General features: G+C 42.3%; 1 protein-coding gene across 1 annotated transcript in view; it reads right to left on the bottom strand.

The window, feature by feature from the left end:
* Positions 1-27,954, bottom strand: part of LOC140479635 (procollagen galactosyltransferase 2-like) — a 172,532-nt gene that overhangs the window by 67,548 nt on the left and 77,030 nt on the right. Inside the window, exon 2 of the mRNA XM_072573534.1 lies at positions 2,903-3,013. Coding sequence (XP_072429635.1) covers positions 2,903-3,013 — 111 coding nt within the window. The remainder of the gene's footprint in view (positions 1-2,902; positions 3,014-27,954) is intronic.

Raw genomic sequence — 27,954 nt, 5'->3', positions numbered from 1 at the left:
GCAACTTGCCAAATGAATCAAAGGGGGACTGCCACTGAGGGTCCTCTGATGGAAGTGAAATTGGTGGCAGCATGCTGTGCAGATGTGGGATCTACAACTTACTGCTCTCATCTTCCCTCCAAATAACAAACCTGCTTTAAATTGGGTTATAGTCATTCGTCAGTCTTGTTGCTGGGGCTGCCTGTCCTTCCAAAATGATAATTATAGTTTGCTTCTTTTTTTTAAATGTATGATGGGAATTTGCCTGTTTATTACACAAATAGACTGTGCATAAAAAATGCAAGCACATCTCTGTGCAGTTTTAGTTAACAGTGAGGATTTTTAACAAAGTTTAATGAAGTGCAAAGTGATTAAAGAGGAGTAAAACATTAACTAAACAAGCAGATAGCTTATTCTTACTAGAACATTTATATAGAAGTGCTGTTCTTTATCTTTTCCTATTCTTGGGGCAAGATAGTTCAAATGTTTGAAACTAATTGATTTTTTTTTACTTCCCTCCCTTCCACACTGGTTTTGCATTCACACTGTGGTCACTGCCCATCAGTCTGGCTAGGGAGCAGAGAGATATTCACAAAGTGGACCGAAGCGTGTGCTAGGCTAGCACCACTTCAAGCTAGCTCGTGCCTCAGAAAGGGGAAGTGCATTCTGCTGCAGCAAATGATCACCTTCATTAAGTAGGAATAACAAAGCAGGGCAGATACATGCTCCGAGGTTCTCATTGTAGCACTGAAGGTTTTGATGCATGAGTAGGGACAGGAAGAGAGAACTCCTCTGCCTCAGATCCTCCAGACTGCCAAGAGGATGACTATGGGAGTAGATATCTATCTCTGTCAACGCTAGTAGTCTGGTCTTGAGGGTTTGGATGCAGTGCAGGAAGAAGTTTAAGCTAATATAAGTTCTGAGAATGTACTCATTGAATTCATCCTGAAATGAACCAACAATCTATCAGTAACTAACCATGATTTCTTTCTTGCATTACTTCACACGCTTGGCACTTGTGCAGCTTGCCCAATCTGACTGGTGTGTACGCACGGCTGTTCTTCACAGCCCATGTCAGGAGACAATATGGAGAATCGTTGCAGTAAATAGGATTGAGGCCATGGTGAGTGGTGGGGCTCAAATCATAGGAGTTGCTTCTCCTTAATCCACCTCTTTGTATCCCACACCCTGCTCTTCCCACAATGTCGCCCGATTTAAGAAATGATTTATGAATGGTGTGAATGTGTAGCACTGCTTGCCCCTCACCACAATCTAACCTTATACCATTTTTCTTTCATGTTCTCCAACATTATCCCCTGGCAGAGCAGTGTCAAGGAAATATGAGTGCCAACATGTGTAACAAAGTTAAAATCACACAACACCAGGTTATAGTCCAACAGGTTTAATTGGAAGCACACTAGCTTTCAGAGTGACGCTCCTTCATCTGATGAAGGAGCGTCGATCCGAAAGCTAGTGTGCTTCCAATTAAACCTGTTGGACTATAACCTGGTGTTGTGCGATTTTTAACTTTGTACACCCCAGTCCAACACCGGCATCTCCAAATCATAACAGGTATAACAGTATTTTAATGTCCTATTTGCAACCACCAACTCAGGTTCTAACACAGTGTGTAATTTTAGAGGGCAGCCTTTAGAAAATCTTTAGAACTTTACAAAGCAGGATCAGCATTTGCAGAGATACTGGGTGTTAAGTGGACCCAGCAGCCAGATGGAAACAACAGCACAGGTATCAGCTTGTCAGGAGCAAGGTCACATATGTGTCCCTCTTCAGGGAATTCAGCTGAAGACTTGGATGGGCTGTGTATGTAGAAAGGTTGATGGGAAAGTACAAAAAAATTCAGGCAAGTGGAGGGCTTCTTTCTGTAAAAGGATTTGGGGGAACAGTGCTTGTCAGGACATTTCACTGTAGTGGGCGAACACAAAATAGAGGTTTAAGTGATGAGCTTCAAAACATTTAGCCAACTGATACTGTAAAGTCACAACACCCATAAGCAAATTCTAGTGGCACTCTTCTTACAGAGACTTAAATTTCCGACACTTCATGTGTCCTTTCCCAAGCTCTTAAGCTCTGACTTTCACGTGAAGAATGACGAGGATTCTCCTGCATGCTAGGTCCGATGACATTATCGATCAGTTAGAATTTGGCAGAGTCTCAGCTCCACTTGGCCCACAAATTGTGCAGCAAATTTGAATAAACCTACTTACCTTTGAATTTTTTGCTAACCACTTCTCTAATTCTGTTGGATTTGTCCCTGTACTTGTCCTGTGCTGAATAAAGACTGTACCAGTTACCTTTGGCATTCAAATGCAGGTTATTTAGGTTTTATGTTACTTGTATCTCAGCAAGTGACCTTTCGCGGGTCCCCATTACCATGTCATAGACTGCTGCTTCAAAACCGTGTGGACGTACAGTGACTTAAGAATCACCCCTCAAAAGTGAGCCTCGTTTAAGTTACCTTGTCAGCATGACCACAGAAGTGAAGTTAAGGGGGTTATGCACTTAAGCAAATTGCTTGTGTACTTGAAAAGAGAACCTAAAAGTAATGCTGACATCTAATATAACAAACTTTAAAAGGTACCCTAGCTTGATTTTTAAAAAAGGGAGCTGGGTGGCATTCCCAAACAATACTGAAGAGTAAAAGAGGCTGTAAACTGAAATAAACCATTTTTGTTTCACTTTATAGAACATTTTTGATGATTAAATAAGGATTTTTCCCCCTGATATGTTATTGGATGAAGGCAGTTTCCTCTTTAGTTGCTCTTCCTTTATATTAAAAGTGAATTTTCTGACATCAATTACACTGATGATTTGTTCACAGAAGTTGCTGCGAAAATATATGAAAGCCATCAAACATGTATTGTTAAAATTTAAATGGGGGGGGGTCACAATTGAAAGTACTCACTTGGGACTATCCAGTGGTCTCCACTCCACGTAGTGATAGGCCCTCTGAACATTCTTCAGCCACTCCCGCAGGATTGCTGTCGTGTTGTCAATGTTATGATCTGTGGCAACCCTTTAGGAAGATGCAGAGAAAATTATTGGTAACTGCAGTTAGACTGAATTAGCATTTAAAATCAATGGGTTAGCAAACAAATTGATCTCATGCTAAAGGCAAAAATGAAATAATTTTTCTGTCAACACTGAACAAGTAGTTTTGTAAATGAGCTTGCGACTGAACTGTTGTTTATCGAAGAGTGTAATTTAAAATATGTAAATTTAAAGGGACACTGTCATCATTTCCATTTTAAAAACAGTTAATTTTCACAAGGTTCTCACATAGAAACATAGAAAATCAGAGCAGAGCACTATGATCATGGCGGAACAAACAAGTCTTTCAGTTTCAGTTTTCTCTCAATATTCTTTGATCCTTTTAGTCGTGAGAACTATATCTAACTTCTTCTTGAAAATACCCAATGTTTTGGCCTCAATTTCTTTCTGTGGTAGAGAACTCCACTCTCTGGGTGAAGAAATGTCTTCTCATCTCATTCTGTGGCATGTCCCATTCGGGACTCTCTGGTCATCAGGAACATCCTTCCTGCATTTACTATATATTTTATAGGTTTCTATGAGAACGCCCCACACCTCCCTTCCTCCCTTCCCCCTTCTCCCTTCTCCCCCTTCCCCCCCCCCCCCCCCCGCCCCCGCCCCCACCCCGCCTCATTCTCTCTCTGTAATGCAACCTACTGAAAGCTATGGAAATGGTATTCTGATGCCAAAGGAATTCATTCAGATAGGACAGGAATTTTGACATGGCCTCAAATTACTCCCACATGAGTTAAAACGAACAAAGACATTCCCAAATTCAGTTTGGGACTATGGGAAGCAGTGGGATTATTTAGATTGCTGTTTTAAAGAAATAGTATGATGATAATGGCTTTCCTCCTGTGCCTTATCCAAATGTTATTTTCATTCTCATGATGTGAACATTACTGACAAGGGTGGCATTTATTACCCATCATTAATTGCCCTGGCTTGTGGCTATGTGGTTAAGATCAGTGTGGACAGGGGTCACAGACAGGCCAGAATGTGTTCGGGGAAGCAAACTCTTTTCCTAGAATCACACAAATGGATCGGTTGGCATCTTGTGAGAATCTGCCAGCTTCATAGTCATTTTTCTGACTATTCAGGTCGCTGACCTCCCACAGGGTGGCAGTACAGGAACTGGAATGGGCACCAACAAATACCAGACTAAGGAAAAGAAAGCAGCCTACTTTTCCAATTCTGATCACTGTTGGGTAAACACCATCTCAAACTGCATCAGTGAATCACGGTTCAGGTCAGGATGCCTCTGCAGTGATGCCTCAGGGGTCAAGATGCCCACTAATGCACACAGCTTTGGTTCACAAGTGGTAGCAGGAGAGCAACGCACAGGCAGATTGACTATACATTGGGAAATGGACGAACAGATCACATTTATGGGATTCTCTTGATATCAAGCCCTCATCCTCATTGAAGAAGCAAGCAATGAGATGCCAAATAATCATCCAAATACTGTGCCAAATTGATACCCGAAGATGGGACTGCAGCTGCCACTTACCATCAGGAGCAGCTGTCCTGGCTTGGAGAAGGTTACAGATACAAAGTGGGCTGATCAAAGGATGGTGAGAGCCATCATATCTCCATAGACCCCACAGGAACACTTCGGCTTCCCCAAGATTCACATAAATAGTTTGGAGTTTTTTTTAAAATGGGACATCTCTTTTCCATCACATAAGTGTTAAGGCAGAAGGAGGCCATTTGGCCCATCATGCCTGCACCAGCTCGTTAAATAAGCATTATTACCTGATGTCAATGTCCTGTTTCTCCCATGCCAACTATTTTTATCCAAATAATCATCCAAAGTCCTCTTGAATGCCTCAGTTGAATTTGCCTCCACCACACTTCCAGTTCCTGCTCACAACTCACAGAGTAAAAAGGTTTGACCTCACTTTACCCTTGCTGCTTTTACAGATCAGTTTAAGTCTATACTCTGGTGTTCTTGATCTTTTTACAAGCCATGGTACAGTTACAGAGTCTGATCTGTTCTTACTGAGTTTGTGATCAGGGTCATGTTGACCTCATAGTACCCTGATTTCCAAATGAAAGGAGGTCTTTCATGTGAGGCAGGGCTGTGATTACTCAGACATAAACCCCTTCCAAAATGCAACCAGATGGGTTGCTGGTGTCAATGGGAATGAGGACCCCATTGTCAGACATGATGGACCTGGCACTCCAAGCAACCTTAGCTAGCTGGAGTGAGAGAAGTCAGAGAAATCTTGGAACAGAAATGGTAGAGTTTGCTAACTTTTTGCTATTGTTAAACCATCATCCAGAAATACATTTCTAAAATAAATAAAAGCCCCATTGTAAATGTAGTATTGTGAATGAACATTACTATGCCACTGTTCCTTCATATTTTATTAAACCTGTTAATGTCTCAGCCTCTTTAATACTTGCTCAGCTCTGCAATAGTAATGGTCACAAAATTAAATGATGAAACTAAAAAGGAAAATATTCAGCATACTGGCCCCTATTCTGTTTCCCCCATTTTATTTTTGAAATAACTGCACAGAGGCCGGTATCCCATCAAGTCACCCTTTATTTACATGTGCACAGTACTCTCGCTGTAGCCAGTCAATTCGGACTCAGTCTCCTGAATTCAGGAGATTCTAAATCTCCTGGTCATTTTTTTTAACCCCCACACTACCGCCTCACTGCGGTAGTGCTTATGTTTATCTCCTGGTGATATTCTTTTTTTTCTAAATCTCCTGGTTATACTTTTAAAAAGTTTTTTTCTTTTTATTTAACCCCACACTACCGGCCAACTGCGGTAGTGCTTATATTTGTCTCCTGGTCATACTGGTCAGCCAGGATTCCTGATTGGCTCAGGTGAACAACTCCAATCAAGGATCCCGTAGTCAATAAGATCCACCTGGTTCTAATCACTACAATTTTAGTTTGACTGAAGTAGATAATTTATATCTATACTTTAATTCCTGGATTACACTTCCTGGTTTGGAGTCTGTGCATCTCAAAATTCTTTAATCTGTTTGATTGATGAGTCTCCTTTTCACTTGACCCTGTTTATACACACTACGTATATGCCCTGATGACTCACATGCCAAATGACTATAAATCTGTTCCTTCCATATTGTCTGCAAAACCCAGGCCAGTAGTTATTGTGCCTGGTAATGAGACTGCTAAACCTGAAACAATAACTTGCCTTATCTTCGAGCTTTCTGAATATTTGTCATGCATTGTACAAATAGAAATAAAACTACAAATGGCAGAAGTAAAGGCAACAATTTAAAGAAATGCTAAAAATAAAATTTTCAATTCTTTTCTTGCCACTTCTCAGGACTGTGCTGGTTCTTATTAAGGCGCGTTCATCTATTGTTATCGAAGCTAACAAAAGCCTGGAGACTGAACCTTCATCTGCCATGTTCTAGTTCAGTACCAGACCTGACATATCAGTGTACTTACTCATTCAGTTGGAGAAACAGTTTGATGTACATGTTTAGAAGGTCAAATAGTTAAAAACTGTTGCAAACACCAACCGGACCCCAAGGACCAAATTTGCAACTACAGATTTTTATTCTCTCTGCAAAGCAATTTGCAATCCCATTTTGATATTGTAGGAGTGGAATGTCAAAGTCCAGGAATTCCAGACACTTCCCTGAACATACCCTCCCTGTAAGGTTACACATCTTTATCCCTTCAGCTCAATGAACTTCAATGCGAATAAACCTTGAAATGATATACAATTGCTTACATATCTAAAACTGCAACACTTCCCTGTGAACGGGTAAAAGCAGTCTTTTAGGGGGAATGTTTAGAATCCTGCAGCAACATGTTCTGCAGAGATTTCTCAGAGTTGCTGTTAATTGGACATGGAGTGGAGAATTCCTAACTCGCAGGGTAGAAATTCCTGATGTAAGCAACCGGCCACTTAACACTATTATTCAGTGACAGCTCATTGTGAATCTGTGCTAAAGCCTTTACTGTCAGAACCTGATGACCCAGAATGAAAACAAATAGCGTTGATGTTTCTGATCATATCTGGAGCTAGGTGAGCCCTCAACACTGAAAATAATTACAGATTTCACTACAAGTGAAAGCTTGACTTGTTTGCCCATCTCAACACAGCCAAGGCTAAATCATGCTGAATGCTATTTATATTTTCACACCACAGTTTCAGTGAGATCGAAGGCACGTTAATTATGATTTCAAGCAATTTTTAAAAATTCATTCGTGAGGACATCGCTGGCTAGGCCAGTATTTATTGCCCATCCCAGAGGGCAGACAAGAGTCAGTCAAGAGTCAACTACTAAATACATAATATTCATTATGTACTTGATAGCTAGAGAGCATAGTTTGAATACAATTAGGTTTACAATACATTGACAATATTAGGTTCAATCTGCCTTCATATTCTCACACCAAATGATGGACAGCATATGGCCCTCTGATCCCAAGGCATCTCAGAAGTTGCAGTTTAGAATGCAGGAATGCCTCTCCTCTGTAGTCCAGCTCAGTGGAACTCAGTTCTATTCTTAACTCTATTAATTTCCATTAACAGCCTCTCTTCCTGTCTCCTTTATGTTAACCTGGGCACCTTATGTTAACCACCCGGTGGCTGCCTCTGAGCTGCTTCTGGCTCAGTCTTGCCCCCTGCTGCCTTGGAGGGAACACCACATGTGATGGGAACCTTTATATGGAGGTGGGTCTCCGCCACTTGGGAAAATGTTTCTGACTCAAGCTACTTGTCTTGGTCGTTAAAATCTAGCCCACTATCTCAAGCTGAGAGAGGCTGGTCACTGAGTCACTGCCCTATTCATGGGCTTTTGCATCCGAACACTGTCCATTGTAAAAACCACAAACTTTTGCCTCTGATGTTGCTTGCCTTCATCACTGTCTCAGCTCATCTGCCATTCGTCAACTTAGAGATCCAAATAACATTTGTCAGAAGACCATACAAGAATGACTTCACTGGTTTTAATGGTAATATTCTGAATTAGACTGACTGGGAAAGGACTAAGCAGAGGGTAACCACAGATGGATTTAGACCTATTGGAAATTAGTTACAGTAGTACTGTGCAGATACTAGTGTTGATAGATTTTAATTTTTTTTAAATCAAAACTTTAAATATAGGCATTGTAAACAGTTTGCAAATGACAATAAAACTCCATGTGATTGTTAGGACTATGAACTGCTTCAAGTGGGTCTCAGTAGATATGGAAATCAGAGCCTCAGGATGAGGAATTGTGTTTTATTTAGATAAAGACATGTGGCCTGGCTAAATGCTTGTGCATCCTTCAGATAAAAACACTGATGAAGGTGGAGAAAGTTAAGAGTCTGATTGTTGTAGCACATGCATCTCGAAAGGTAGCAAGACAAAGAAAGGAGAGCTAGAGTTATTCCAATGTTGGCCATTCAGAGACATATTGACTATAAGATGATATTTTAGTCTGACCTTGGGCAGGCCTCTTTTAGAATACTGTGCCTATTTTTGCTCCGCTCACATAGTAAAAGATATTGAGCCTTTGGGCAGAGTACAAAGGAGAGCCACTAAACTAATTCCTCATACAAACTATCCATTCAAGAATAAGCTTAGAGAGTTGGAACTCTGACCAGTGGTGATCTAATAAAGGTATAAAAGATAAGGCAGAGAATAGGTCAAGAGTGGTGCTGGAAAAGCACAGCAGTTCAGGCAGCATCCGAGAAGCAGGGAAATCGATGTTTCGGGCAGCTGCCTGAACTGCTGTGCTTTTCCAGCACCACTCTAATCTAGAATCTGGTTTCCAGCATCTGCATTTTACCTAGAGAATAGGTCAAGTACTACCAACTTGTTCCAAGCAAATAGATTAGGAAGGGTAACTAGCGATAATAATGTTAAGTTGTGTGGTGTAAGTCAAGGTTCGATGAAAGAAGATGGTACTTTTTCCAGAGAATTGAAGACCTCTGGAATGGGCTGCAATCTCTCAAGTTGGATTCCAATTCACAGAATTCCTTTTCCTCTTAATTAGCCCTTACAAAGGTATATTTATTTTTATCCGTTCATGGGATGTTGTCATCACTGGCAAGGCTATCATCCCTAATTGTCCTTGGGAAGGTGATGGTAAGGTGCCTTGTTAAACTGCTACAGTCCATGCAGTACAGCCACTGAGATGAATTTGACCCAGTGACAGTGAAAAAGTGGCAGTAATAGACCTCCAAGTCCTGCTGTTTTGTGACTCGAAGAGGAACTTGCCAGTGGTGGTGTTCCTACATATCTGCCAGCCTTGTCCTTTCAGATGGGAGAGATTTCAGGTTTGGAAGAGAGATGTGGAAAGTTACCGAAATGCACCTTGTAGCGGGTCGGCACTCCTTGCAACTGAGTGCAGGGTGTGAGGGAAGTGACTGTGAAAAAGTGGTGGATGGCATAGGCATCAAGAATTTTGTATTCTTTATTCAGCTCAAGGACAGTTGGTCAAAAGAACAGATTTATAGGAAAGAGCAGTTAATAAGTTTCCAGCTGACGGACTTGATATGACAAATCTCTATGGAGCTTAACATTTATAAGGGTTTTGATCCAGAAGTGCTCTTCTGCTGAGGACACTAATGAGTTTTAACTAATTTGAGAACTGTATTGCAGTAATGCATATTCTAGATCATGACATATAAATCCACCAGTGAAGCTTGAAAAGTTGCTTCCAAAAATAGAGGTTGACTTACACGCAGTTTATAAAATGTTAACCCTCCTGTACTGGTGGAAGGGATGGCCATTTTAAAATGTGAAAGAAGTTTCTGTTTGTTAGTCACCATGCACAGGCTACTCCGTATAGGCTTGTCTTAAACCCACTCACTTTCTTAACAAGACAGCCTGTGTCTTGAACCTAAGCACTAATCCTGATGGATATTTCTGAGCTGAAAGTTGAGGCAAATCCCTATTGTGAGCATAGCCCTAATCGTGCATTTATTTGCTGGGAGGTCAAATTAAATGTTGATTACAGGTCTAATCATGTACTTTCACCCCCCAAAAAACAGTGGTGTTCTTATATGACAGCTCGACATGTACACCGTGATCTGTGGAAGTTGTAGTCAGTCAAGCCATGGTTAAGGTTTCAATGGTCAATAAGTTTTACCACATTAATGATAAATTGCTTGATTACTTTGCTAACAATCATAAAGCATTCGCATATTGTATTAGAACAGTCATCATGAAAACTAGGCTCCAGCAGTATATGTAGAGTAATCAACAAAGAAAACCAAATCTTGATAAAGACAAAGCCACAATGAGAAGTATTGTGCATGCCTCTGCATTTTTACTGTTACAGTCATAGTAAAAAGCAATTCGGTTATCTTGCTTTAATTTTTTTTTCAGCTGTTACATTACAGATGCTTTCAATTAGCAAAGCTGTTGCCGTGGGTCATTATATTGTTTAGCATCTATACACTTCAGTCAGGCTGCATCTCGTTTGACATCCTTTGATCTTCAGATAAGGGATTTGCCTTGACTGATCATTACCAAAACACAGCTGAGTTTGTGAAGGGGGCAATGGATTTTGCATCTCTCTCTCCTCCCCACATCACCTGAAGTTGCCTTTCCCTGTCTATAGTTAGAATATCCATGGAAATGGCCTTGAACTCTGAGGGACTGTCATAAAATTCTATGTAGGTCACTTCTTTGAAAGGGAATCAGTCATCCACCCTGACCACCTCTGCGTAATGTGTGACTCCAGTCCCACTCTAGTTGGTTGAATCTCAATGCCCTGTGAATTAGCTTTGCACGTCACTCAGTTGTAAGCAAACCATTGCAATGTTCATGTGGGAGATTGAAGGGTATGGACAATGAAAAGCACATATTTATGAATCCTGCTGAGTCTGCAGAACCATCCTCACTAACATCTGGGACTGTCATTTTGAAGAGTCATACTGAACTTGAAATGTTAACTCTGTTTCCCTCTCCACAGATGCTGCCAGACCTGCTGAGTTTCTGCAGCGTTCTCCGTGTTTGTTTCAAATTTCCAGCATCAGCACTGTTTTGCCTTTATTAAGCAATAGCCTAACTGGCTAGCCTCATGGAATGGTATCTGCCAAATGACCACACTGTTTTACCACATTCGAGTATGTGCTCACTTATTGTCAAGGCAGACCTGTCAGAATGGTATCTAATTGGGTGTGAGAGAATTTTGCAGGTCTCAATACTGACTCTCAACTCTATAAGTTTTTAAGTCACCAGATCAAATAAGTCTGCTGCTGAACAGTATTCAACCGATGAAGTAGTATTCCTCCATGTTGAGTATTACTCTTAAGTAACACTGAGGAAAACAAAGGCACAGAGTGTATTCTGGGAGTAAGTTCGACATTTTGGAGTTTGGCTGTCCAATCCGTACCAAATGAGCATCTGCAATTTTTTTGTCTCTGTACAAATATTGGTGTCAGTCTTAAAATAAAAATAAATTTATGCTGACCAAGTTTCAGCTGTGATGCAGGATATACGCAAACATGATTTTGAAACTGAATCTGAGCAATTAACTAATAATTGACCCTGGGACGTGTCCATACAGCAACCAGACCTTGTAGCTTATGTTCCTTGTCATTCTTCCTGCAACTGGGCGGACCTTTGAGGTCCATGTGGACCAAAGACTTCCAGAAGAGGAAGACAATTTGTCAACATATTGATCGGCAAGCACAGAGCGTTCGAGTGATGATGTGACTTAGAGGGAATATTGTTTGTAGGTTACAAAAGATGAAGATCATTGACCTGAAATGTTAAATCACTCTCTCTGCATTGATTTTACCTCAGCAGCTCTGTATTTCCAGCATTTATTTATAGTTTTCCATTTGACATTCATGTTGTACTTACCATTCCTGGGATGTTGTACATTATAATACACTGTTAAAAGTGATGCTTGGGCCTCTTAATTAATTATCAATTTCCATTACATCCTTCATGAAAACTAACAAAGGTTCCACTTGGCTCATAACTCACTAGAGTAGCTTTTGAAATATTGGAAGCTGCCTATTGATTGTGCCACTGGCATTGGTTACAGTTGACTGCATAAGTTTTCTTAAAAAAGAATCAAAGTATGATCATGACCATTGCAATCAAAGAGAAGAGCAATGAGGGTACGTAATTTTCTTCACAAGACAAAAAAGTGTTTTCTGGACCAGACTAAGTGCTGACCTTTCCCTGATTTATTTGCTAATGTCCAACTTTGAGGCTGATCAGCAAAGGAGGGCCCAAGGGAATCCCATTTTACACATGTGTTTGGACAAATGAGGAACGTAACATCACAAGGTCTGCAATGAAGCTTACTTTGTGCGTTCTAAGTTGAGGGGATGTGGAGCAGGAATAGCATCCATCTCCTGCATTGCTGGCATTGTGTGGATAACGAAGAATGACATCCCTTTGTAGAAATAGGAGACAGAAGCATCAACAGAATCCCAGCTCTCCAAGAATCAATGACATTTTTACAATTCAGAAGTACGTGAACTCAGCTCCTGGACCCAGGATGAAACAGGGGTTGTAGATACTTACATAAAAAAAAGTATTTTTTAAGCAACCTGATCAGACTTGTTATGACACACCTCAATAGCAGTTGGGACTTAAACCTGGACTGTCTGGCCCAAAGGGGACACTATCGCTGTGTCTCAACATGCAGGCCCCATTAATGCACCAAATAGCAATACCACTATTTGACAAAAAAAACACTATTTCCAGTCAGAATGAAAGGAAATGCTCAAATTACCCACCAGCAATATCACCATCAATCATACGTAGAGACTGTGCTGATGTAGGGGGCTGGAACTGATTTTATACACACAATTTGTATGATGTTACTATTCACTCACGGCATTTTGCTGGAGAAATAGTTTTATTTTTACTGTGAGATTTTGCTATAGTTCTAGCCACATACACATTTCCTGCAGTTCATACAAACTCTCCCAGTCCAATCAGTTTGCTTTAAGCCCAACCTTACCTCCAGCGCATTAACTAACATTGAGGAAATCACTGTTTGATATCTTGGTGTCAATACTCACTTCAGTTCAAAGACTTAGAACACAGCACTGTGCAGCACTATACACACAAGTTTTTTTTTAAGAAAGGAAATATCAAATCATTTTATAACTTGGCATTAGATTTTAAACAACGGTCACTGAACTGAAACAAAAACAGTTAGTGTTGGAGAAACTCACAAGTTTGGCAGATGATTCTTCTGGGCAGAATTGAACTGAAATATCGGGGCAGAATTTTAACTTCAGTTCAGGAATCACTAGTCGGGGGCGATTTCCTCATGTCACAGTCAGAAACTTCTAAAAAATGGACTCACTTATCAGGCATTTTCATCTGCAGGCAAAGACAGCTGCCATGTTCAGATGAAGAGTCACTGGACATGAAACATTGACACTGCTTTCTCCCCAGGCCTATTGAGTCTCTTCAGCAATTTCTTTTTCTGTCCCAGTAGATCCCAGAACTTCATTTCTAAGGTGGTGCGGTGGAGTTGAGGATCTCACCATCGCCAACTAGCCTAATTATTTCCCCAGGGAGAAAGTGAGGACTGCAGATGCTGGAGATCAGAGCTGAAAATGTGTTGCTGGAAAAGCGCAGCAGGTCAGGCAGCATCCAAGGAACAGGAGAATCGACGTTTCCTGAAGAAGGGCTTATGCCCGAAACGTCGATTCTCCTGTTCCTTGGATGCTGCCTGACCTGCTGCGCTTTTCCAGCAACACATTTTCAGCTAATTATTTTCCCATCTCACCATCTTCACAAAGGGGAAATCTCCATCCTTAATCTCAAGAGGTTTGTAGAACACACTTGAGAATCTGTTTATCGAAATGACGGCCAAGAGGGATGTTTGTCAAAAAAATCAAACATCCCCTTCTTCTCCGCAAGACTTAAAGCAGGGCTAGCGCAGTAGGTTTGACATTAAGCCACTGGCTATGTTTGGATCTTATTAAATAACTGCATCTCTCTTCAACAGCCATTTTTTTTTTATAAATGGAAATCACAGACAACAGCCTGAATTATATATTTAGATTGATGAACAAATAAAGGACTCATGCTACGTGACTTCCTATCTCCCAGAAATGCCTCAAAATTCTTTGCATGTTACTCTGAAGCACAGCAACTGTTGTTAAATGGGCAAGTGCAGCTGTTGTTTTGTGCATAGCAAGATTCCACAAACAGCATTGGGATGAAGGACCAGTTAAATTTGCTTATTTGGGACTGGTTGAGGTCGTTCGCCAGCACATTCTGGAAGATTGATTGCCTTCAACAAGATTAAATCAGTCAGCTGGAGCTGAATGATCACAGCCTTCAATTGTGCAAAGACACACAACCACGTTGGATATCAATGTTCTTTGTTTCCCAGTCAGTGACAATCTGCAGAATTCCTTGGAGTGGAGACATCCTGGTAACATCATTCAGGGCCTGGAAGTGCTCACCTTGCTTAAAGGGGTCAGACTGGAATTTCCCACAAATTTCACCCAAATGGGCATCAGTTTATACATGCAGGAGGCTGGAAAAACACAGCAAGTCAGGCAGGTTCAGGAGGTGGAGAAGTCAACAATTCGGGTGTAACCCTTTTTCAGGATTGGGGGTGGGTGTGGAGGGAGCTGCAGATAAACAGGGTGGAGGAGGGCAAGGTGGTGAGATAGGGATTGGTGAAGACAGGTAGAGGGTACAGTCTGGACTGGTCAATGAGAGGAATGAATCCAGTTGGTAGCTGGAAGAAAGGGTCAGTCAGAAGAATGCAAGGGTGGGGTAGGGGCTGGGAAGGGATTTTTATTTCAAATTGGAGAACTCAGTGTTGAGTTCTCTGGGCTGTGGGCAGCCCAGCGGGAAGATGTGGTCTTGTTCCTCCAATTTGCAGTCTGGTTCACTGTGGCAATGGAGGAGACCAAGGATCGTCATGGCGGAAAGGGAGTGGGAAGGGGAATTAAAATGGGTGGTGACCGGGAGGTCAGGTTGGCCCCTGCTGGCTTGGCTGAGCTGCTCGGTGAAACGTGCCCTCAGTTTACGGTCGGTCTCCCACGTGTGGAGAAGGCCACATTGGGAGCACTGGATACTGTAAACTAGGTTGGAGGAGAGGCAGGTGAACCTCTGACTCTAGCTGAGTTTATACATGGCTTTTTTACTTCACCCAAAAGACGATATGGATATATTGGATTGAATTAAATTTATTTTCAGATGTACGCATATGAGGATGGTAAAAAGTTTACAAGTCGCCACTCACAGCGGCATCTTAGGTACAAAGGTAAATAAGAAAAAGTTGGGAATGAAGATGCTGGAGATCAGAGTAGAGGATTCCTGATGAAGGGCTTATGCCTGAAATGTCGATTCTCTTGCTTCTCGGATGCTGCCTGACCTGCTGTGCTCTTCTAGCACCGCACTCTCGACAAACAAATGTGAGGCTTTCTTTCATTTGATCAAAATAAAAGAAATGTAATTTTTTTTATCCTGTCAGAATGAACAGGATGTCTGACACTCCTGTTTATATCTGTCAGCCAGGGCTCCCTGTTTGGACTAGATTAATAACTCCAATCAGGGAACTCATTTTCCTATAGGTCCACCTGGCCAAATCGTTACAATCATTACATTTGGCAATAAGGTAATGTGAATGGCCGCAGTGACACCAGATGGACAATTTTTGTGATGGAGTCTGTGTCAGTTAGTGACCTTTTGTGAAGCTGGAGATGGGCAAAATTATAGCCGAGTGACTTTACCAGGCTGTTTTATCCTGCAGTCAACGGAGGCCCCCTTATGAGTCATCAGAGTCACAGATATCGCCAGCACTGAAAAAGACTCTTCAGTCCATCACATCTATGCCAGTCAAAAGCAACCATCACATCTATGCCAGTCAAAAGCAACCATCGAGCTATTCATTTCCAGAACTTGGCCCATAGCCTTGTATGCCTTGGCATCGTAAGTGCACATCTAAATACTTCTGAAATATTATGAGGGTTTCTGCTTCTACTACCCCTACAGGCAGTGAGTTCCAGATTCCTATCACCCCAGGGTGAAAAGGCTTTTCTCTACATCCTCTCTAAAGTTTCTGCCCCTTACCTTAAATAATGCCCCCAGACATTGATCCCTCCATCAAATGGAAAGGTTTCTTCCTGTCTACCCTATCTGTGTCCCTCATCATTTCATACATCTCAATCTCGCCCTGTCTCAGTCTCCTCTGATGTAAGGAAATCAACCCAAACTGTCCAATCTTACTTCATAGCTGAAACCCTCCTGCCCAGGCAACATCCAGGTAAATCTCCTCTACGATCACATCCCTCCAGTAATGTGGATTCCAAAACTGTACACAATACTCTAGCTGTGGCCCAACCAACATTTTTATACAGTTCTAGCATAACCTCCCACTCTTAAACTCTATACCTCAGCTAATAACAGCAAATATACCATGTCTCCTTAACCACTTCAGCCACATCATACTTTAAGGGCATCAAAGTCTGATCCTCTGTGCTTCCTAGGGTCCTACCATTTATCATGTATTCCCTTGCCTTGTCGGTCATAGTCAGAGAGACAAACAGCATGGAAACAGACCCTTCGGTCCAACCAGTCCACGCTGACCATAATACCAAACAAAACTAGTCCCACCCGCCTGCTCTTGGCCCATATCTGTCCAACTCTTTCCTATTTATGAACTTATCCAAACACATTTTTAATGTTGTAACTGTACCTGCATCCACCGCTTCTTCTGACACATTAATTCCCCACATGAACCACTCTTTGTCTAAAAAAAGTTGCCCTTCATGTCCATTTTAAATCTTTCTTGTCTTACCTTAAAAATATGCTCCCTTAGCCTTAAATTTCCCCACCCTAGGGAAAAGACCATTGTCATTCATCTTCTCCATACCCCTCATGATTTTATAAACCTTAATAAGGTAATCCCCCAACTTCCTTAGCTCCAGTGAAAACAATCCCAGTCTTTCCGGTCCATTTTTATATCTCAAACTCTCCATTCCTGGCAACATCCTAGTAAATCATTTCTGACCCCTCTTCAGCTTAATAACATTCTTCCTATAATAGGGTGACCAGAACTGCACAAGTATTCCAGAAGAGGCCTCACCAATATCTTATACAACATTATCTTGACATCCCAACTTCGATACTCAAAGGTTTGAGCAATAAAGGCAAGCATGTTGCTTCCTAATCACCCTGACTACCTCTGACACAAATTTCAAAGAATTATGTACCCAAACCCCGTGGTCTCTCTGTTCGACAACACTGCCTCGAGCCCTACCATTAATTGTATAAGTTGTGTCCTTGTTTGTTTTACCAGAGTGCAATACCTTACATTTATCCAAAATAAACTTCATCTGCCATTCCTCAGCCCGTTGACCCAAATGATCAAGATCTCTTTGTAACCTTAGATTACCTTCTTCACTAGGCAAAAGTGAGGACTGCATTTGCTGGAGGCTTGAGAGTGCGTTGCTGGAAAAGCACAGCAGGTCACGCAGCATCCGAGGAGCAGGAGAATCGATGTTTCAGGCAAAAGCCCTTCATCCTTCCTGATGAAGGGATTTTGCCCGCAACGTCGATTTTCCTGCTCCTCGGATGCTGCCTGACCTGCTATGCTTTTCCAGCACCACACTCTTAACCTTCTTCACTGTCCACTATGGCATCAATTGTGGTACCATTTGCACAGTTACTAGCCACGCTTCCTATATTCTCATTCAAATCATTTCTCTAAATGACAAACAAAGGTTGACCCAGAACCGATTCCTGAGGAACACCGTCTGTTCAAGTGCATCACCTCACACTTATCCGAACTGAATTTCATTTGCTGCTGATCAGCCCATCTATATCCTTTTGTAGTAGCTCGTAAGAGCTGAAGAAATTGGAATGGGGTAGGCTGTTCAACATCTCCAGCCTGCTCTTCCATTTGTCTGTTCTGACGTTTCTCACATCCACTTTTCTTCCCTTCTCCCCTCCCCAACACTTGATTCCCCTACGAATATACAAAAAAAAATCAAGCTACCCCAGCATTGTGAACATACACAAAGACTCTGCCCTAACAGCTCCTTGTGGCAAAGATTCACAAGCCCCTGAGCGAAGAAATTCCTCCTCATCCCAGTCTTCAATTGGCCCCTCTTTATTTAGAGACTGTGCTCTCTGGTCCTAGCCTCTCTTATGCGGGGAAACATCCCCTCAGCATTTATCTATCAAGCTCCTTACGAATCTTATACATTTCAATGTATAAGGTCGCCTCTCATTCATCTTCATTCCAGTGAGTAGAATCCCAACCTCATAAGACAATCGCTGCACACCAAGAATCATCCCTGTGAACCTTCTTTGAACTACCTCCAATGAAATGATCTTTCTTTCAGTAAGGGGATCAAAACTGCTCACAGTATTCCAGATGTGGTCTCACCAGCATCTTTGTACAGTTTCTGTAAGACTTCCCTACTCTAATGCTCCAACCCTTCCAAAGTACCTTCCACCATAAAGACAGATTCAAAATATTTGTTTAACTATTCTTGTGCTTCCTTCTTCCCCAAATCCGTCTGCCCAGATTCATTTTCTAAGGGGCCTACATTCACTTTGATCTCTGTCTACCTTTTTATATTTGTAAAAAAATCTCTTATGTCAGATTTTATGCATCTTGCTAGTTTGTCCTTGTAGTTTTTCTTCTAAAAATACTATCTTTATATCCTCCTTTGCTGGATTCTAACTTATACCCAGTCTTCTGGGCTATCATTGACAATGATCTCCTTATATGCTTTGACTTTAAACTTAATATTCTCCTTGACTTCCTTGGTTTATCCCTCTCTTAGATTCTTTCCTCCTCAGTCTAAGGCTATCCTCCTCACTATTTAACACCCCATTAATTTTTTGTATTAGCTGCAAATTTACCAATCAACCTTGCACCATTCAAGTCTAAATCATTTATGTAAACCACAAACCCCAGGCCGTCAATGTGGACTTCACCAGTTTCCTCATTTCCCCTTCCCCCACCTCACCCCAGTTCCAGCTCAGCACCATCCCCATGACTTGTCCTACCTGCCTATCTTCCTTTCCACCTATCCACTCCACCCTCCTCTCTGACCTATCACCTTCATCCCCACCCCCATTCACCCACTGTACTCTTTGCTACCTTCCCCCACACTCCTCTCTGACCTATCACCTCCATCCCCACCCCCATTCACCTATTGTACTCTATGCTACTTTCTCCCCACCCCACCCCCCTCTGATTTATCTCTCCACTCTGCAGGCACCCTGCCTCTATTCCTGATGAAGGGTTTTTGCCCGAAATGTCAAATTTTCCTGCTCCTCGGATGCTGCCTGAACTGCTGTGCTTTTCCGGCGCCACTCCAATCCTAACTCCTGAAATAAGCTGATACAGTGGTCTCCCAAGAAAAAGATACCTTTAAAAGCAGTACTGATGGGCACCTCACCTTTAACAGTATTGTAAATCCACTGACCTCACTTTGAGATTGTTGGCCCCCTGTAAAGATTGGTATGACTCAAGATCACATGAGAGTTGGCTCCAGGAATGCAAGGATAATCTGGGCAAGAGCTGGTCTCTGGAGTAAATGTTGGTAAATTTGCACTCTGCCATTATTATGACACAGGCAATCCTTTCAAGGATCTGCACTGTGGACAAACAGTACTGTATCTGGAGCTAAACAACATTTCCTTTTAAGTTGACTGAGTGTCTCATAGCTGCACAGGAGTTACTTGTCTCTCGGAGTCAAAAGGAACAGGAAAACTTTCCATCAGACCTCCAGCCCTACACTAGCAGCTGCTGTTAAAATGTGTACAAGGAGCCAACAGGAGAGCAAAGGATGTTTTCCACCATTTGACTATTTACCTGGAAACTCAATGTTTAGAGAACAAAATCTGCAAACCTGATGCATTCTGTGGAAAATCACAACGGAATGTGTTTACGGGTCAAACTGTACTTTCTTTTCCCAGAAAACAAGTGATCCCAAGTGCCCACCAGATTGACTTCTCCCAAATCAATCCAAGTTTTCCAGAATCCAAGTGCACAAAGTTTCTGAAAATATGTAAATATCCCACACTGTATTGCAGCAGTTGTGTGTCCGGTGAGTGCCCTGTTCTGCTCTGTTGGATGGTAAAATAATGATACATGTCCAATCCTATTTTAAAGTACTGTAGTAGTAAATTCATGACCTAAGGGCCATCGACTCTGAGGGACAGCATTTCCAGAAGTTTGCCTCTAACTGTTTCAAGCCCAGACTCACATATTAATGAACTATCATGCCCATCTTTGCATTATCTTCCTGTACCAAACAGAAAGCAAACAGACTCTTAATTACCCCAAATCCAATGTTTGACAGTCAGTCCTTTCATCCCACATCCATTATTTTGAAAACCATTAAAGTCAAAATTTCAGGTTGTCCATCACAATATTTTGGAGGTTGCAGGATATTCTTGGAAGGTTGACAACTTTATCTCAATTTAATGGGTTTTAGTTTGTTGTGTATATACACGTTTATAATCAAAGCTCCTTGGGTTCCCAGGGAGTAACTGCAGTGAGTCCACATCATCAACACTAGACCAGACTATAGGGAGGGGGATTACATGAGGAGTAATATTAATGAGAAGTGTTTGTCCTGCCTAAACTGGAGGCAGTTAGTGGTATCAGAGAGCACAAATACTCAGGTCATGAATCTACTACAGTACTTTAAAATAGGATTGGACATGTATAATTATTTTACCATCCAACAGGAATAAACAAGTCATTTTGCCAAGTCCGAAACAGTCACACAAACTGGATGGCAAAACCAGGCACATACCAATATATCTTATTTGATCACTTCTGCTTCCTATCTATTATTATAACAGGGAGGGAGTAACACATTTATTGCATCATATCTGCAAATGTAGCTGCTGTAATACTACTTAGGATCATTATTAAAAAGCTTAACTTCTAACCTCTTCTGGTTCTGAGAAAGATCATCAACTGGAAACTAAAATGCTGTTTTCTCTCTCTGTGTGGCTTGATGAGTATATTCATTCTTTTTTTCAGATTTCTATCATCTACTGTGTTTAGTTTTTGTTCTATTATGGGTGCTCCCACTGATCACAAAGGAGACCTTAGACACAGTGTTCCCTGCATGCTTTAGGACACAGTCATCACCATCAAATGTGGGTCAGAGACCAGCAAGATAGAGGGACCAGTGAGACCCCTTGAATTGGTCAATTTGTGGCAAGACAGCAGGCTGGCATCGAATGAAATTTGGCAAGTCTGCTCCTGAAGCTTTCGGACTATCATGTTGAAGAAGCAGAATCTGGCTAAAAAATGTAAACGAGAGAGAGAGAGAGAGAGAGCCCAAAGATGGACACTGGGAGGCCATCTCCAGCAGAAAGTAGGCCCTAATTGGTCCTAACGGATTAGTTAGCTACCAGGAAATGGTTAGCATTGCTCCAGTCCATTCCATTAAACTGGAAATGGTCCTGGGGCTAGTTGAGCAGGGCAACTGGAAAACTGGCTGGTGTCATAAAAGCCCAGGATTTCTAAACATGTCCCCATCTGGGCTCAAAGGCTCATGCTGGATGTCGGATATACCTACAGCAAAGTCACAATCCTCTAAGCCTCATGAATGTTCAAAGCATTCATCATCTATGAATGTCATAATGTTAAGCACTTTTTCTCAGTTTTACCTGGACCATACAGGCTTTGACAAATGATTGGCAGGAGGCTGGACAAACACAGCAAGCCAGACAGCATCTGGAGGTGGAGAAGTCGATGTTTCAGGTGTAATGGTTGGCCGCTGTGAGCCCGGATGTGATGCTCAGTGAACCATTCCCTAAGTTTGTGCTCGGTCTTCCTGATGTAGAGAAGACCACACAGGCAGTACCTGATGCAGTAAACTAAACTCACTGAGCATCAGAACAGGACCCGCAGGGGCTGGACCAGCCCTCCCAGTCATCACCCATTTTAATTCCCGCAAACTCTCCCTTTCCGACACTGACCATCCTTGGCCTCCTCCATTGCCAAAACAAACCACAGCGCAAATTGGAGGAACACCTCATCTTCCAACTGGGCAGCCTACAGCCTAGAAGACTCAGCACTGAGTTCTCCAATTTCAAATAATCTCCCTCCCCAACTCCCGACTCCTTTCCCAGCCCCTTCCCATCCCTTCCACTGCTCCCTGCCACCAACCAGATTCATTCCTCCCATTGACCAACCAGGCCATAACCTCTACCTGTCTTCACCTATCCCCACTTCACCACCCTGCCCTCATCTCCCCCTACACACACCTCCAGTCCTGAAGAAGGGTTACATCTGAAATGTCGACTTCTCCACCTCCTGATGCTGCCTGGCTTGCTGTGTTTTTACAGCCTCCTGCCTGTCTACTTTGGATTCCAGCATCTGCAGTTTTTTTTTGTCTCCTGACAAATGGTTGATCAGCCCTGGGCATTTTTTGAAATTGGCCTGTGTGCAGAAGAGATTTTCTGACTTAAAAGCAGTAGAGTCCAACTCTGTTCTTGACAGATGACCTCACTTGAGTCATCTCTCCTGCTGTGGCATATGAAGCCACACTGCTGGCTGCTGAGGAGATTCCTGTTGCCCAGAACATCTCATCACCAGCTCTCCTCCACCTCTCTTCCAGACCAGTGAGAGGAAGACAACATTTGCTCCTTTCCAATGAAGGGCTTCCTGAAGAAGGGCTTATGCCCAAAATGTCGATTCTCCTGTTCCATTGATGCTGCCTGACCTGCTGCGTTTTTCCAGCAACACATTTTTAAGCTCCTTTCCAATGAAGCTTGGTTGACTGACTAATGCACATGCGACAATGGGAGTGTTATTTTCAGTATTTTAAAACCTGTATCGAAAGGTTTTTTTGTTTCTTCTTGGCACTGGCAAAGGTTTACAAGGAAGACATTTTTAAAAAGCACTTTGTAGCTTTTGACAAGAGTTGCAGCTTTGACGTGGGAAACAGGACAGATAATTTGCACACAGGCCCTACAAAACAGGCTCAAGTGGATGATTCATTTTTAAAAAGTCAGTTGAGATGCAGAACATCAAAGAAAATTCCCATACTCTTCTTCAAAGTGATATAAAGCAGTCTTTGAGTTGGACCAGAGAGGACAGATGGGGACATGGTTTAAACATCAGATCTGAAAGATCCAAAGTAAATTCTATTTGTCCTGTTTAAAGCAAAGCATCTCCACACAGAATGTGTTGGCTATTTATCAATAGAAAATTAGAAGTCAAAACACACGCAGGGATCTACCAGTTGAAAGTGTTTTGTAAACTTGCAGTTCTTTTAAATGAAATGGAGATACTGGTCAGGTAAGAAGCTTGCCAAAACACCAGCTATATCTTTCATACAAGCGATATTAGCATACTCTATCCCATTCAGTCACTAAAACAGGATATATCGTTCCCCATCTCCCAATTATCAGAATACCATTTCCCATTTGTACATTGTAAGTGACCAGTGGACACAAGGTAGACCATGAGGAAACTTTTTTCATGGCAGCTGCAAGCAGAGGAATTGTTTAGAATTTGTGACAGAAGAGTGAGAGGGTGAAGTTGCTGCACAGGTCGACCTTTGTCTTTGGGATGACCGAGAAATCAGCAACCCCTTGGAACTACAGGGTAACCTCGGAAGAAGAAATAAATGGGTTCAGCATAATCTCTCCCAATGCAAAGGAATGACATGCATTCTGGAAAATCAGTTCGATGACAATATGACTTCCAAAGGGAGGATGCGTTTAGATTGGGATTAGAGAAGGAGCATCCAATGCCAAGATTTGTGAATCCCATAGAAGACAGGGAAGCACAGCATTTCTTCAACTGTGTTTTTATTGGGGAGCGGCAACTGGGAGTTGGAGTTTGGATGAAGTTTCCCTCATTCAGGATAAATATCATGCAGTGCACACAAAGGTACATGTTGTTGCTGAAATAATAGCACTGATTATCTTTTACATTCATTCATGGGATGTGGGCAAGGCCAGCATTTCTTCTCCATCTTAAATGGCAGTGACCATGATCCAAATGGCAGCCTGACTGGGATTCAACCAGTGGAGGATCTGCACTGGCCCTGTACACATTACAGACTAAACTTCACCCCTCACCCCAACCTGTCAACTACAGCTGCAACAAATTGCACCTGTCCTTTTCAATCTGACCAACAGTGTTACAAACATTGCAAGTTGTAATGACACAAATGGTGCTCACTGGTCATCTCAGCAGCAGCTATCCATTGAACATTTACAGACTTGTCAGCGGAAGTTTCCTCAAATCCCTAATGTGGTATCCGCTCCTGGACATGAGCCAATCAGGCCCTTTAACCATTCTGATTGACTCAGGCAGATGTGTGTTTTTGAGCAAAAGGTCAGAATATCAAAGTTGGACTTGGCAAATCGTCTCCTTTCAAAGTGCCTCCACCTGCTGTATTTTCTTTCCGGACAGATGGGGCAGGATGGAGGTGGGTCGACCACCTCTGGTGACATTGATGTGGGCCAGTGACCAGGACATTGGTCTAATTGTAGTGAGGCCCTCAAATGCTGCCTTTCACCTCCACCACGCCCCCGTTCTTACATGCCCTCCATGCCTATTCATATCACGCATCATTCCTGTGTGACCCTCTTGTCCTTCAAATCCCTCCTCAATGCCTTCAAACTCCACATGCCCCATCCTATCCCTCAATATAAAAGGTCTCACTGCACTTAAATCATTTCAGTTTTCTTATTCTAGACTTCGTAGATGGTATTCTCTTCGGCAATGAGTCCAGAACTAGAAGGCATAGGTTTAGGGTGAGAGGGGAAAGATATAAAAGAGACATAAGGGGCAACGCTTTCACACAGAGGGTGGTACGTGTATGGAATGAGCTGCCAGAGGAAGTGGTGGAGGCTGGTACAATTGCAAACATTTAAAAGGCATTTGGATGGGTATCTGAATAGGAAGGGTTTGGAGGGCTGGGTGCTGATAGGTGGGTCTAGATTGGGTTGGGGTAGCTGGTCGGTATGGACAGGTTGGACCGAAGGGTCTGTTTCCATGCTGTACATCTCTATGACTCTATGAGTCTATTTATGCTGAAAATAAGAGGGAGGGTGGCACGGTGGCTCATTAGTTAGCACTGCTGCCTCACAGCACCAGGGTCCTGGGTTCAATGCCTGCCACGGGAGACTGTCTGTGTGGAGTTTGCACATTCTTCCCGTGTCTGTGTGGGTTTCCTCCCACAATCCAAAGATGTGCAGGTTAGGTAAATTGGCAGTGCTAAATTGCCTTGTAGTGTTAGGTGCATTAGTCAAGGATAAATATAGGTAGGGGAATGAGGCTGGGTGGGTTACTCTTTGGAAGGTTGGTGTGGACTTGTCGGGCCAAAGGGCCTGTTTCCATACTGTACATTTCTATGACTCTTGCCAATGTTTATACAATGGTAGTCAATTGAAGTAGTCAATTAACCAACATAGTGGTTAATTGACTACTTCAGGACAGAGGCCCATACTCAGTGCAGCAAAAACACATGTGAAATACAGCAATCCAACTATTAAAATGAAAAGACCACATGTTCATGGTGAGCTTTTACATGGAGGAGAACATTTAAGAGTATAACCACTTAAGGACCTCAACCAGCTACTACTAGTATTCAAGCAGGAGAGAGTGAGGCAGTAGCCACAAGGGAAGACCACAAGGTATACCTGACATCAGTTTGTCTGGGATGGGGAAATGGGAATGTCCCCCTTGTTCAAATGCACTCAGTATCTGAGTGAGCGACCTGCCATTGGCAAAGAGTTGGGGATGGGGAGGGGGGGTCCCCACTGAGCACCACTCCCCTGAACTTTCCTCCATACCTAGTCATTTGCAACCCCACCAGTCAGTAAGTTACATGCCCCTCCCTTCATAAATTTCTATATTGCCCTCAACCAACTGTAGCCTAGGTTTCTGGTTAGTGCTTTATCAGCAGCTGCCATCACTCCAAGGGCTGCTGCCAGGCAATGGAGAGCTGCTGGCCTTCTTGCTCAGCAGCTCTTGAGAAGCAGGATTTCCATCTCTGGAGTCTTCGATTTAAGTAGTCATTTAAGCACCAAGTGAGCACACAATACAGCAGGTCTTCCCCACTGGAGCTGGCTCTCCAATCATCTGGCGAGCCTCCTATTTCCTGGGTTAAACTCTACCTATGAAGTTCATGAATTTCCCATCATATCAGGTCCTAATTCACATGTGGATTACATTGAACATTTTGAGATAAAATGCAAACACCTTCTTCCAGAAACTGGTTTGAAAGCACCAAATTGCTGTATTCAGGGTTCTGTAAGCGTTTTTTTTGGCTTATCACCAGCCACACTGGCATGAATCCTGTGAGGCTTCCTTTGTTCCACTGGGACAAAAATGTAGTACAAACCTTGGGAAGGTTACATTTGCATAAGAAGAGCAGAGTTGAGTTCAAGCTTATCCTCAATGTTGCTGTGACTTAAAAGCATGAAGCGACCTTTATGAAAAGGCCACATTTGTTGCTGATATTTTCTGCAGTCATATTAAAAAATATTTTTATTATGACCTGTCAAAGCAGTAGTCAAATGTTCATCCGGTAATATAAAACTTTCAGCAACTTTGTAATCAGGTATGTAAGCAAAAGGGACAGAAAATTGTTTAGAGCAGGCTCTTCTCCTTAGAATCAGAATGATTTAAGAAGTCTGTTAAAATTATAAAGATGTTTTCACTTGTGGGAAACTCAAAACTAGGAGTCATGAATATAAGAAACATTGACAATTCCAGGAGAGAAGTTGGAAGCCCATTAGTGTGACTTTGGATCTGGGCCTACTCTGTAAATCACCCTGTGACTGATACAGGCCTGGCAGCTGAACCCAGTTCAACATCAAAGGGATGCACAATTAACCAAATAATTCTAGAATCACATGGACAGAAAGTAATGTCAAAGGGCAAACATGAGGAATGCAAACGCAAACTACCTGAAGATTGTTGAAATCTTCACCGTGGCTGGTTCTCCAACAGGTGAGAGTTTTATTTAAAACTCCTGTCTGTTGGTTATGAACAATTACTTGTTGGTTAGCTTAGGCTCTTCCCATTTTCACAACCACAGGAAGGGTTCAGAATGATGTATGTTTGACTGTAGTCAATGTTGCAATGTAGGAGATGCAACAGCCAATTTCTACACAGTAAGGTCCTACAAACAGCAAAGTGATAATGAACAGATAACTTGCTTTAGTTAATGATGTGGTTTGAATGACAAATTCCAGGGATAACTCCAGTGCTCTTCAAGACAATCAACATGGGAACCTTTACATCCACCATAATATGATACATAGCAGAGCCTAATTAGTAACTATGGTTGGAGAGATATTAGGAAACATGAAATAATCATTTTGTTAACTTGAATTTTATTTGATCTTGGCTGTACTAAAAAAGGATTTCTTGATGAAACCATTATTGCGCCAAATAAATGTTGTTTTACTGCAATGAACTGACTCCCAGGCAGCGAGACCATGTCCCAATAAAGTAGCAAGAGAAAGGTCAACGTAGAAGCAGCAGATTTTGCAGAGGCTGGAAGCAGAGCTTTCTTCACCACTGAACCCTAACACAGGCTGTGCTGACATCCACACTCTTGGACTTAGCCTCCGAGATAACTGGATGGTGATCAGAAATAACAGTTGTGACTCATTTTTCTCACCATTTTAGTCATTGGCCTGCCAGCCAGCAGTTAAATTCTAGGAGAAAGTGAGGACTGCAGATGCTGGAGATCAGAGTCAAAATGTGTGGTGCTGGAAAAGCACAGTTGGTCAAGCAGCATTTGAGGAGCAGGAGAATCAATATTTTGAGCATAAGCTTTTCACGAGGAATGTCTTATGCTTGAAATGTCGACTCTCCTGCTCCTCAGATGTTGCCTGATGGGCTGTGCTTTTCCAGCACCACACTCAACAATTAAATTCTGCAGACTAGGAGCTGCATGTTGGAAACTTCCTAATCTTTACCATGTTTTCAGGAAGAATATACTCACACTGGAGTGAAGGTTCACTGACTTTGCTCCTGGGA

The sequence above is a fragment of the Chiloscyllium punctatum genome, chromosome 7, assembly GCF_047496795.1.
Source record: "Chiloscyllium punctatum isolate Juve2018m chromosome 7, sChiPun1.3, whole genome shotgun sequence".
Lineage (NCBI taxonomy): Eukaryota > Metazoa > Chordata > Chondrichthyes > Orectolobiformes > Hemiscylliidae > Chiloscyllium > Chiloscyllium punctatum.
The sequence above is the reverse complement of the archived record's forward strand: the minus strand, read 5'-3'. Positions and strand labels throughout refer to the sequence as shown.